Below are 14311 nucleotides of genomic sequence, written 5' to 3'. Positions count from 1 at the left end.
CAGTATTAGCAGTAGTAGTAATAGTAGCAGTATTAGCAGTATTAGCAGTAGTAATAGTAGCAGTATTAGCAGTAGTAGTAGTAGTAGTAGTAGTAGCAGTATTAGCAGTAGTAATAGTAGCAGTATTAGCAGTAGTAGTAATAGTAGCAGTATTAGCAGTAGTAATAGTAGCAGTATTAGCAGTAGTAGTAGTAGTAACAGTAGCAGTATTAGCAGTAGTAGTAATAGTAGCAGTATTAGCAGTATTAGCAGTAGTAATAGTAGCAGTATTAGTAGTAGTGATAGTATCAGTATTAGCAGTAGTAGTAATAGTAGCAGTATTAGCAGTATTAGTAGTAGTAATAGTAGTAGTATTAGCAGTAGTAGTAATAGTAGCAGTATTAGCAGTATTAGCAGTAGTAATAGTAGCAGTATTAGTAGTAGTAGTAATAGTAGCAGTATTAGCAGTAGTAGTAATAGTAGCAGTATTAGCAGTAGTAATAGTAGCAGTATTAGCAGTAGTAATAGTAGCAGTATTAGCAGTATTAGCAGTAGTAATAGTAGCAGTATTAGCAGTAGTAATAGTAGCAGTATTAGCAGTAGTAGTAGTAGTAGTAGTAATAGTAGCAGTATTAGTAGTAGTAATAGTAGCAGTATTAGCAGCAGCAGCAGTAGTAGTAGTAGTAGTAGTAGTAGTAACAGTAGCAGTATTAGCAGTAGTAGTAGTAGTAACAGTAGCAGTATTAGCAGTACTAGCAGTAATAGTGGCAGCCGCAGTAATAGTAGTAGTAATTTTAGTGGTAATAGTAGTAGTAAGGGAAAGTAGGATGTGTGTAACCAAGCTGACTCATGAAAATACAGCATTCTGAAGAAGACCAGAATTTCATAAGATATGTTGGAAGTTTTGGTCTAAAAGTTTTGTTTGTTTAAGGAAAGGGTCAAAGAGGTGAACACTGAAAATTTTCCAAATCTCAGTCTGGCTGGATATTTTTGTACACGTTTTGAAATATTGAAATATAGATTCTTTGCATTCTTTCTTTCTTTCTTTCTTTCTTTCTTTCTTTCTTTAAAGACATCAGTACTATAAAACATGAAACATATATCACACAATCACACAAAAATGTGTCAGATTTATAGATTTCTGTAGATTCTTCCTAGTAGCTGCCATCGAACCCCCCCCCCCCCCCCCAAAAAAAAACGTGTTAAACAAATTCTTAGCAACAAATTTCCTTTTTCATGCTGAGAGGAAACCAGATCATTCGTTTTACTTAATATGGCATGGAAGTAGTAAAGCGTGTGCAATACACATCTACGCCTAGAATTGCATAATGTTTACTAATGGTATGGCACAATCTCATCGAATTCCTTATATGCCTGTGAGAAAATGACACAGAAGCATTGCAGTGTACGGCTACAGGAAGTCCAGTTAATCATTATCAGGATGATGAATTGTCTCTCCGTCCCACACCTTACCCACAGTGTTCATCATTCATGGCACATACACTCCGGCTCATGGGGTGTCATGCTGAGCGACTTATCCCATGATGACATCCGCCACAGAGATGTCACAGAGATGTCACATGGTTTAGCCTCGAATCAACCATATCTATTGCAAACAAGAACTCTGACCATGTTTCCTTTTATTTGTCTTTGTTTCTCAGTTTCACTTCTTTTGTCATAGCGGCTAGGGAACTGTTAAACAAATAATCTGACACACATACGAGAGGGATAGTTAATAAATACAGTGCTTAGCCGAGCGCTAAAGGAGTGACTACGAGTGTACAGAGCACATACATAAATACTGAAACTATAGTGAACCTGTCCGGTGAGGTGCAGATATACAGAGTCGCGCCTGTGACCTTAAAACAACAACAACAACAACAACAACAACAACAACAAAACACGAATTAAGTTTCTCAAGATCTTTTTACCATTAAACAATTCATTACTTTAAGAAATTAATAGAATTGTAGCGTAGTGGAAGTAACCTGGGCATGGAGAAGATTGCTCATAAACCATTTCATTCTCAGAATGATGCATCAAGACAAATAGTCACCATATACCATTACCCCACGTCACCTTATGAGAATTCTCAAAGCAAATACTTTTTTTTTTTGCTTGCCCAAATAATTAACCGAATGCTAGTATGATGTTTCACGACATATTACGTTGTGGTTCCACAACTTACAGCCAGGTTGTTGGTATCAAGACCATGAGATACTCAGTGAAGTGTTCTTCTCTGGGCATTAATATATTGATTTCCATGATGATGAGGTGTGAAGCGGTTTGCCCCGAGCTTGACCACCTACAACACACAACACGCGTGCAGTTATAAGGAAATAATCCACACCGGGTTGGTGTGATGAAGTGAAGTGCTGTGACCAGCCTGAAGTAGATTATTTTTTGTATAACTGCATGGTCTGGAGTGTGTTGTTCTGCTTAGGACCGTAGCAATATGCTAATGAATATAATGTTGAATTTATTAATGTACAACACATCGTGAATTGTAACAGTCTATAGTAAAGATGTAATGCCGTAGAACATGTGAGAGAGGAGATCCTGTGTGCCAGGTGTGCCCTGTTAAATTGATTGTTTAAAGAATGAATACCTCCGGACGCCTAGTCTTGGTTTGATCCGTAGGTTTTTACCTGTGAAGACTGCATTTGTTGTTAAAAAAAAAGAAAAAGAATAAACATGAAGATCAGAGAGCTGTCTATGGGAGAAAAGCAAGCCATTTTGGAGCTGAGAAACGAGAGAAAATCGATCCGAGCCATTGCACTAACCGATACAACAATCTGGAATGTCTTGAAAAATAAAGAAACCGCTGGTGTACTAACAAACAGACACCAAATGGGTCGGCCAAGGAAAACAACAACAACTGATGACAGAAACATTCAGAGAGCTGTGAAGAAAACCCCCAAAAACAACAGTAACATCACCAACAACCTCCAACTGGCAGGGGTGAAGGTCTCACAATCCACTGTTCTGGAACGAAGATGAACCTCTACCAAGGTGTGGAGAAAGAAAGGATCTGCTCGTGATCCAACACATACGAGTTCACGTGTGAAACATGGTGGAGGTAGTGTCATGGCTTGGGCTCGCATGGCCACTTCTGGAACATTCTCACTAATCTTTATTGATGATGGAACTCATGATGGGAGCAGCAGAACGAATTCAGAAGTTTACAGGAACGTTTTGTCTGATAATTTACAGAGAAACGCATCCGAATTAATCAGGAGGAACTTCATCATGCAGCATGACAACGATCCAAAAAACACACTGACAACTCAATAAAGGACTTTATAAGGGGGAAAAAGTGGAAGGTTTTAGACTGGCCAATCGGTCACCAGATCTTAACCCAATTGAGCAGCAATTGAGACTGAATAGAGAAACCCCTCGAAACAAACGACAACTGAAAGAAGCTGCGGTAAAAGACTGAAAAAAGCATCACAAAAGAAAAATGCAGAAGTTTAGTGATGTCAGTGCGTCGCCCATTACTATAATAATGCACACCTTCTGACCAATCAGATTCGAGCATTCAACCGCCCTGTGGTATAAAGTTACATTTAAACTTGTGGAATGTCCACAAGTCAACTTATTTCCTGTTATCACTTATAATCCTTCACCAGCTTCATTTCTCTCGCTCTCTCTCTCTCTCTCGTAGTTGGTAAACAACAGAAAACTTCACCATACGAATGGAGTTTTTCTATGTTAAATAACACTATATATATATATATATATATATATATATATATATATATATATATATATATATATATATATATATATATATATATAAAATCTGTTCGTTTTTCTAATCATTAGTCTTAGATTATGTCGTATCTCTGTGTAGGCGCTGTTACTATAGAAACGATAATGTATTAGAACTAGCCCATGTAGTAGATATTATTTATATAGTATAAACGGTGGCAGTAATCTGATGAAGGTTAAAACGATCAGGAATGTGTTTCAGAGATTCCAGGTGATCTAAAACCGGTCGTCTGAACTGTGTTTAATCACAATATTCCTCAGCATATGTTTGTTGTTTATTTAATCCATATTTCATGGTTGTGGTGAAATCATAAATATCAAACAGCTTTAGGAAACAACACCTACAATACATGCTGCTTCTTTAGAGCAAATCTTATTAGAACACTGATATTTGACACTTCTAGCACTAAGTAGAAAATTAATCTATGGAGTCAGAGAAATAAATTATTTTTAAAAATATTATTCATTTGAGTCAGATATTCAAATCAGAAACTAAAACACGCGTTTAACCTTCGGCGTTTAACCGATTTCCGTCTTCGGTTATAGGAGATATAGGTTATAACCCTTTATATTAAATCCCTACACACATTCAAATAAACCCATCCACTACACTGGAGCTGAAACGATTGGCCGAGCTGCTGTTATAGAAAATTAATCAACACCAATCTGATTCAAGAATCTGATATAGTAAACAAATAAACAAAACAAAACAAAAAAAACCCCCCCACAAAACTACAGTCACTTTAGCTGCTCTATAGAGATGTGACCAAAAATGTGAGGAAAAAATACGGGGCTCTCCCTTATCAGGTCCCTGATCTATACTACTTCTTATCACCAACATTTACAGAGAAGTAGAACTCCACTGTACTATTTAAAAATGCCCCACTTTCGGGTGTTCTACGGAAGCTTCTATCTTTTACACCATCAGGTTAGTTTAGTTTCCGCCCACAATCCCATGATCAAACCCTTTTGTGTGGTTCTGCAAAACTGCATCATCATTTCACACACTTAAATCTATTTTAAACAGATAATAACAACAATGACATCAAAAAGAACGTTCTGCTTTGACTCGACCGTCATTAAATTTGTTCAGTGTTTAACGTTGTGCAGAGTAGAAAGTGTGCAGTATAAAAGTGTCATTATAAAAAATCGCTCAGTTCCATATTTGGTTGGCTGCAGCGGTAAAAAAAAAAGAACCACAGTGAAATTCTGTGGAACTGCTGCGTTCATGTCACCTCTCAACACCTCGAGACAGCGTCATCTATTCCGACTTTCCCTTCTCATAGTACTTCTCTTGCTGAATTAACCGGCGAACTTTTCAAACGTTTGTTGTCTTGACTTTTTCTTTTATTTGTTTCTGTCTTGACTTTCACTGAACTACAAAATGACAGCATGTGCAATTCTTGCATGAATGAACATGTAAAAATGATGAATCTCCCTCCGTATGTGCGTCGTTTAATTGAGTTCAGAACAAATAATAAAGCTCAAGTAAGCGCAAGTAAGCGGAATGTTTCGGTGTTATTTTCGTATTAATTTCTGTCTAGGGCGCACGGTGGCTTTGTGGTTAGCATGTTCGCCTCACACCTCCAGGGTCGGGGGTTCGATGCCTGCCGCCACCCTGTGTGTGTGGAGTTTGCATGTTCTCCCCGTGCTGCGGGGGTTTCCTCCGGGTACTCCGGTTTCCCCCCCCAGTCCAAAGACATGCATGGTAGGCGGATCGGCGTGTCTAAGGTGTCCGTAGTGTGTGAGTGTGTATGTGTTTGTGCCCTGCGATGGATTGGCACCCAGTCCAGGGTGTACCCCGCCTTGTGCCCCATTCTCCCTATGATAGGCTCCAGGTTCCCTGTGACCCTGTAGGATAAGCGCTATAGAAGATGGATGGATGGATTTCTGTCCACTACACCTGTCATGCATGTGATTACATTACCACAGACAAGAATATCGACATAGTTTTTGAGAAACCCAGAAAAGTAAAACACACTTAAATGAGTTCCCGTAAATATAATCCAGGTTAAATCAAAGGGCAACGTAATTTGGGCTGAATTTGCTGGGTTGCCAGTCGTTTGAAATCTTCACCATTTTCGTAGATGATTTTCCTTACATCTCTAAATTATTTCAAATAATTTAGAGATCTTTTTAAATCCCTTTTCAGACTCATAGGCGTCCACAACCTTTTTTCTGAAGGCCTTACAGAACTCTTTAGATCTTGGCATGATGACACCGCACACCTCAATAGCAAAGGGAACAAGATTAATGTCTGTGGCAATAACATGTAGAGATGCCAGCCATGGATGAAGATTTGATTGAAAAGGTACGTAGTATGATCCAATATGATCCGCTAAGCTAAGATAAGATAAGATCAGATCTAGAGAGCTGATGAGTCGTACTTCTACTTGCTACGGCGCCGGAAAGATGATGATGACCTCCCTGAAGTAGCTGATTTATTTCCTACAGCAATACGTCCCAGAGTGTTTTATTCCTCTTATACCACAGCAATTTACTAACGATTAGAAATTTGTCTTAATTACAGTACAACACATCATATTGTTATACATTTATAGTTACGATTAAGATTGTGGAATGTCTACAAAAAAAACGTATGACTTGTTATAGCAGGTATAATCGTTATGTACAATCGTTCCCTCACTTTTCCTCTCAACAAACAAACAAACAAACAAACAAAAAAGAAACGTAGCTGGCCTCGTTACATAAAACCTTAATGTTCCGAAACTGCAATATTAAGAAACCGCATGAAGCCCAGATTCCTGAAGATGTCAGAAACCGGAGACTTCTTCCTAACATCTCGGCCCAGAAAAATTCACTACGTTGTTTTTTTTGTTTTTTTTTAAATAAATGGACTGTCTGCCATACAAGTGTTACTATAGAAACAATAACATTTTAGAAGAAGCACGTTAATATAAACCTGTGATCTGAATTACAGCCAGAACTACTGTCAGGGCTGCTGTTATAGAAAATGCACTCTTTTTACCAGAGGATGAAAAATGAAATTTCCACCTGAACACAGATTCACGATACTCTAGACACAGAAACCCAACTAACAACGATGCTGCAGAAGACATAATGTGTATAAAGCATACGCAAAGCTTTTATATGAAACCAGCGATGTACTACATTGTTGTTGTCCTATATATATAAATATAAATAAATATATATATATATATATATATATATATATATATATATATATATATCTGCTAGGATATACGTTCATCTTTGATCTCCCAATGCTAAACTGATGCTAAAACATCTCACTTCAGAGCTTGTAATATAGTTATGTATGAAGCACCTATGTCATTTCTCATGAATTCTGATTTTAACATTCGTCATGGCATCTAATGTCATGCTGAAAAACAAAACAAAACGACACCGGCTTACATTTGCACATTACACAATTTCTTAAATGACATAATATGTTAAGTATGGTGACATAGTGAACTCTTTAAAATGACATTGCGGGCATTTCATATAAATATGATATTTGATGAGCAATGCTTTCATTTCCTGTGGTAATAAATATGCAAAGAGTTAAAGAAATCACCCCGGTTGGTGTGAATGTCATAGTATGTAGGATGTCATGCTTTATAGCTCTGGTGTGTAATGTGTGGGCCTATATAGAGGCTTATTTTTTTCCAAACTACTATAAAACGATAAGTAAATTTACACTTAGTCATTCGGGAGATACTCTTTTCAAAGAATAAAGAACCCAAAGAATCCACTGGTGTAGAAGTGTGTGAGTTCTGTAACTGTAACTGTAACTCAGGACAAGTTTATTTCAAAGTCATCCATCTTCCCAGACCAACCCGCTGTAATACGTCAACCTGTGTTTTGAGATCTAAGACATACAATTTTTTTAATCCAAGCTAGCAAAACTGTAAAGTGCTGAATGTTACATTCACAGCTCAACCATTCCTAAACACTAATACTAAGGTGCAGGGTTTCTTCCTCATGTCATCTCAGGGAGGGTTTCATAACCACTGTCACTTCCCTAACATGGCCTTCAAATAAACAGCAATCCTTGTGAACAGCTTCCTTTTCAATAATCATGGTTTATGAATGCGCTGCCAGAGTTTTCATTTACACTCCACAAGTTTATGTCCGCCGTTCTGGCACAAACCTCTCGTGTGGGTGGGGCTTAACAGCCATTTACTCTCATTGGCTAGTCAGATTAGGATTGACAGGTCGAGTGTCCAGCTGAGGATCATGAGGATGCAACTCTTGAGAGCTCATCTCGAAAAAATAGTCGTATGAGACTGCCAAACCTCAAATATTAATCACGAAGTAATATACTGACTAAGTAAGTAAGTCATCTCAACTACAATGTACACTATAACTACACAGAGAAATTCACACCACTGCAAGCTCTACTTCCAGATCAGGTAGCCATCAATCCAAATCTCACTAGCCAATGAGAGTACTGTGTAGTAGTATTATGAGAGTTAAGCCCCACCCCCACGAGAGGTTTGTGCGAAACGTAAACGAATTCTCTGAAAGCGTAAATGTGAACTCTGGCAGCGCATTCGTAAACATGTTTAGCGTTCAATACTCTTGGCACAAATCTAATTCCATAGTTTGTGTCCTCACTATGATCTAAAATCTGACATTCCTCCGAAACAAACTTTCTTGAAATTTCATCGTAGAATATTTAACAATATTAAAATACATTAGAACATACCGGACATGTTACCGTGCAACCACACTCTTAAAAGCACTCTTAAAAGCATTTCCGGGTAATTCTGAAAAATTCCGTTTATTAAGCGCAGATAATGGCAGAAATACCTTTAATATTTAGACCGTGTACATACAGTATCTTTAAGATGTTCTACTGTGCTAGCACGTTTATCCATTGTATAAACATGGGCAGCTCGAATTTTTTTCTCCTCTGACTTCTTTTGCCAGAGCGTAAATAAAACGTGGATGTTGATTGGTCAAGGTTGTCTATCTTGTGCTAATCTTATGTTTTGGATGAGTATAAAGTGTCCTCTAGTGATGAAGTGTATGATCAAAATGTCAAATACAGCCTTACTTTATAATCCTGCACTCACAACTGCTGTGATTTCTTCTTCTTTAACCCTTCGATGTTAAATGTCATAGGAAAATGTCATGGCACCGTACAATCGGAAACAGCAGAGGATCTCTCTTGGCCATCCCACGTGTGTTTGAAGCTGAGAGAAATTGCATAATGTATTAGGACAGATGAAAAAGTCGCTGTTGCACCAGGGGCCTATTTTTAGTTAAAGGAAGGAAACGAGTAAAAGAGTTAAGCCAAGTGTGGCCCCAGGACTTACTTTTCAAGAATATTTAGATTTTGAAAGCACGAAAGTCTGATGTCAGAAAATATAGAGAGAAAATTCAAAGAAGAATGAACTACCACAGTAACGGGTGGGAAATGAAAAAACGGAAAAATTAACTCGCTCGTCATTTTAGCTCACTTTTTATTCGGGAATAATAAGTACTAAATTGTGCACCGAGTTTGCGTAGCTAATAATAATAACAATTTTTTTTTAAACCCCTTTTGACAGTTCTCAAATTATAATTATAGGCTAACATGGCATACCGTAAATGTTTAGGTGTATTTAAGAACATATATACTGTATATATGAGTGTTTATGAGGCATTTTATCTTAATAAAATGTTAAAAGTTAGTTAAAGGTTTTACTTAAAACGTTAAAACTTTAGTTAAAATGTTTCCACTGGCAAAATGCAAACCTCATTTTGAATCCAGACCACACATAATGATGATATTAGCTTGCTAGTTGCAGTAACATTAGCTAGCTGTAAGCTCCTTAGTGGGCTATAACAATATAAACGTAATAGCTGTTCACGTCTTTAGTTGTTGAGCGTACTATGAGCGTTTACTGGCGTATTAACAGCACGTCATCGCGTAACGTGATACAGAAATCAACAGGTAACGTAGATTACGTTATGTAATGCCTGGACGCGACGCCCTCTGTCCTTCCAGTTAGCCCCGGTCCGATTCCTTCGACGTTATCATAGTTTACTAAAAACGAAGCTCACTAACTTACTGTCTATAATTCCTTCCAGTCATGGAACATGATGCTTAATGAGTCACAACACAGCTTTACAACATAGCCAGACCACAGCTCGCAATATAGGAAACTGCTCGCCAGTGTTCGAAATTTAAAAAGGTTTTCGACTCTCGATTTGAATTTGTCAAAGGTTTTCGACCGGCACAAATTGAAAATCTGAGGGAATTATAAAGCTGGATGTCACGAAAATTTTTTTACAGCCCTGGTAGTACTACTACTCGATAGGACACTTAGTTAAGTGCGTGTATCTTTTACTCATGTTGAAACACTCTGTTTTAGTGTTCTGTGTGGAACCTTTGAAGATTTCTCCATAGCGACGGACTAAAGAGTACTCAAGGGTTCGATATTTAATCTTTTTTTTTATATTTTATTTTGCCACACAATGCGTCCCAGCACAGGAAAATATATATATATATTTTAAAAATGATCGGAATATTATTTCAAGATGGCAAAAGTCTTCATCGACTCAAACTGAATTTTAAAATATTTGAAACAAAATTGGACAGCTGATCGTACTCGGGTTACCAGTACTCTGGTTTCCTCCCCCAGTCCAAAGACATACGTTGTAGTCTGATTGGTATTTCTAAATTGTCCGTAGTGTGTGAATGGGTGTGTAAATGTTTGTGCAATCCAGGGTGTCCCCTGCCTTGTGCTTAGAGTTCCCTGGTGTAGTCCCCAGGCTCCATGTGACCCTGTGTAGGATCAGCGGTACAAAAAATGGATGGATGGAAGACTATTAAAACATTTTCTATACAAGCATGAATTCTTCTTATGTTCTTATTTTCTATTTGGCAGACGAATACTTCCATGTAGCAAAATTATCTGCCGATAGTCGACAGTCAATAGACTGCCAAGACTATTTCAAGCTTGAAATGAGTGACTATGTTTCAAAATACGGTCAATCATATTAGATTTGGTTTGTTGTAGTCTTATCAAAGGAAGTACTAGTTCAATTTGTCTATATTCAAGATTCCTCCTTAACCCCCACCCAGGTGATGTCAAATTTTGCGGTGGGAATATTCCAAAATGTTCCATATTAGCAAAATGGAAAACTAGCGAACTAGCACAAAAAAAAAACAAATAAAACTCACCCAAACACATCAACTCAAATGAAATGATAATCTGGACGGCAGTAAAAGTCTGATCCTGGTAACAGCCCTGATAATACACTTACACAGATTCATTCAGTTAAAGCCTTGCATCCTCTACTGAGTGTTCTAAAAAAAAAAGGGTCTTTGTAGTAGGTTTTGTTTTCTCATAAGCGCCCACTGAAGGATGTTTAAAGGATTTAGATTTAAAGTGTACCTTGACCACAAAATCCCACCAGACAAGTAAAGACTAAAGAGCACAGAATAATATGCATGACTAATCTAATCTGTTCAGCTTACTTTGAGGAAAGGCAGGGGGGCAAACGAGAAGAAAAGCACGGAAGGAAACTGAAATTGGGCCGAAAGAGAAAGGAGGAAGGAAGAGTAAAGCTAAAAAAAGCACAAGACACGAGACAGCAGCAGGAAGAAAAAATAAAAAATCCCACAGCTAGAAAACCTCTATATTTTTTCTTCAGATTAAATGATAATAAAATAAATTTAAAACAAAATATTACAACACAAGCATGGATTGTGTTCGCACAAAAGAGTTAGCAGAAAAGTGTGGGCACAAAGAGATAAGAGTACTCTGTGTGTATGTGGGTGTATGTGTGTGTGTGTGTGTGTGTGTGTGTGTGTGCGCTAAGCAGAGGTATGTGTGTGTGTGTGGGCTTTCACAAATGGTTTCTTCCTCTTAGTTCTCCTTTCAGTGCGTATAGTGTCTGACATCAGTGGAGTTTCCCCTCATGTCTACCCGCATCTCTCGGCTTTAAAAGCAGACGAGCGAACGAGAGTACCATTAACGATCACGAAAGCCAGACACGAAGATCGAATTCAACTCCAAGTCAGATATCCGAACTCTGAATATCAACTGCAGGAGCTGCAATCAGAACGACTAGATTTCTCCTGAAGGACTAACTACTAAACGACTCAGAGATGGCCAGTGACAGTCAGGTGGTATTGGATGTGGACGGACCCCGGGTGACGATCGTACGAGAGAAGGCCTCGTGGTCTTCTTCAGGAGTTTGGAGAACCTGTGGAGTCCTTCTCGCCGTGGCTCTCTGCGCTGCCGCCGCTGTCTGCTTTTCTCAAAACAAGGTGAGACGCAGGAATAGAGACGTGACGCCGCTCTGTAGCGTGTTAATATTTACCTCTTCAATAACACAGCTCCTGTTTCTCTCTCGTTCATTTAACAGACGCAGAACAAACCAGACGAGACCCAAGGTGAGTTCCATTCGACTTTTGTTCATTAAAAGTTCATTCGTCACTTTTCGCTCTGAACCTTCTTCTGAAATTCGGGACGCTAACGTTTCTTTTCTCTCTTCGCATCAGAAATCAAGCACTCTCTCAGGCAGATTTCCCAGACTGCGAAGGCTGCGATCCATCTCTCAGGTAAGACCGGAGTCATGAGCTACTGCGATAAACAACGCTCCAAAGGAAACATTGGTTAGGAATGCGCCAAAGGGATTTCAATTTCCAGTCCTAGACTAAGACAAAAGAAAATCAACTTGCCGCTGAAATGTATTCGATTTGAGCCGAATTGAAATTCTTGCCATTCTAACTTGTGGGGGGAAAAATCCGATTTGATGTGGCAGCTGTATTAACCCTTTCAAAGGGACGAGAAAACACGTCTAATTTGCGTTCTTCTTTCCCCGAAGGTCACTACAACCCGCAGGTTTCGAACGTATCTATGCAGTGGTTCGACAACGCAGACCAGTCCTTCTCTTTAGGCTTGAAACTGGAGGACAACGAGATCAAGATTCTCCACGACGGCCTCTACTTCGTCTACAGCCAGGCCTCGTACCGTCTGCTCTGTAAAGCCGAGAGCGACGAGACCGAGGGCGAGGTGATGCACATGAGCCACAAAGTGTCTCGCTGGTCTGACTCTTACAGCTCATGGAAGCCGTTGCTGAGCGCCACCAGATCGGCCTGCAAGAAAACAACCGAAGAGTACCAGAAATACTGGTACGGCGCCGTCTACCTCGGGGCCGCGTTCAACCTGGAGGCCGGAGACCGACTGCGCACCGCCATGGACGAGAAGCTGCTGCCCAAAGTGGAGAGCGCCGGCGGGAAAACCTTCTTCGGAACGTTCTCCTTATAAAGATCTAAAAGATTGTCATTTTGGAACTTTTGCAAGGCAGAGCCTGACTGAAGAACTGTTGTTTTACATTAAAACATACACGCAAATGAGTTATCACTTCAACTCAAATCTTATGCTTGAGGAGATTCCTACCGTAACAGATCAGGAAGTGAAAAATGATAATTAATTTTTTATGATTTAATGCATATTTATTATAAACGTATTTATTTATTTATTCTATATTTATTGAGTGTGTTTTTTTTAATATGCAACTTGTAATTCAAAAACAAACAAACAATAAAACTGAAAAAAAGAATCAATCCTTTGTGTTGTCTTGGAATTTTACTGACTTGTTTTTGGTTGGAACGACGGGAAGATTTCTGAAATCCTTACAATTCTTAATACTATTTATTACGTGCGTTGTTTTTTTTTTGTTTTGTTTTGGTTTTTTTTTAAATGATATGTTAGGATGTCACATACTAAGTTTCTCGCAAAACATTCGGTGCCAGGATTTCATTCTGCAAAGTTCAGTTTAAACACTCACAACTAAAGAATTCAACAAAACAGCCTTCATGTAAAAACTGGAAAGACTTTTCCTGGTTACACAGCTGAACTAATGGACCATGTCGTATTATATATTCGTAGAAGGGATTTATTTATTCAAACTTGCACTATCTGGTGTTACCCAGACGAGGATGGGTTCCCTTTAGAGTCCCTTCGTCTACGGGAGGTTTTCCTTGCCACCATTGCCTCTGGCTTGCTCATTAGCGACACATTTAAAGTATTTCCGTGAAGCTGCTTTGGGTCAAATGTCCATTGTTAAAAGCGCTATACAAATAAAACTGAACTGAGTTGAGTTGAAGTAGATTTATATCATTACATAAGGAATGAATAAGTCTTCATTTCTGATCTAATGCAATCATTCAAGCAAAAAAAAACAAACAAAAAAAACATAATAGATTTTTGAAAAGTTCAATCTAAAGACCTAATCTTGAAAGGTTCTTTAGTTTGTCACAAACAATCCTTTAACGATCCCTAAAGGACCCTTTTGTCTAAGGGTTAGATTATCTGTCATTATCAACATAACACGTAGAACACAACATAACATAATTTACATATAAACGCAAAAAAATACGCAACTTGTCATGTTGGTGAGAAAAAGAACGCCCTGACGCGTGATCTGTGTCGGAAAAAAACGAAGTTACCGTAATCTAAAATTAAAGCTGAATTTTACGCCATCAAGAACATTTGAACTGTATTGTGTGTATGCAGAAGCGAAGCTGTATTTCTCATATTATTACTCAATTTATCATCATGTATGTGGTGTA

The 14311-nt window shown here is 38.4% G+C and overlaps 1 protein-coding gene across 1 annotated transcript; it reads left to right on the top strand.

Annotated features, from left to right (window-relative positions):
• The first annotated feature begins 11739 nt into the window (after positions 1 to 11739).
• tnfa (tumor necrosis factor a (TNF superfamily, member 2)) lies at positions 11740 to 13260 on the top strand. The gene is given in 4 exon segments (NM_001200172.1): positions 11740 to 12001; positions 12100 to 12127; positions 12236 to 12295; positions 12562 to 13260. Coding segments are annotated over 4 exon segments (693 nt in total). The 5' UTR covers positions 11740 to 11839; the 3' UTR covers positions 13005 to 13260.
• Positions 13261 to 14311: the final 1051 nt, after the last annotated feature.

Source organism: Ictalurus punctatus, chromosome 12 (genome assembly GCF_001660625.3).
Source record: "Ictalurus punctatus breed USDA103 chromosome 12, Coco_2.0, whole genome shotgun sequence".
NCBI lineage: Eukaryota > Metazoa > Chordata > Actinopteri > Siluriformes > Ictaluridae > Ictalurus > Ictalurus punctatus.
Note: the sequence above shows the minus strand (reverse complement) of the source record. Positions and strands in the feature narration are given on the sequence as shown.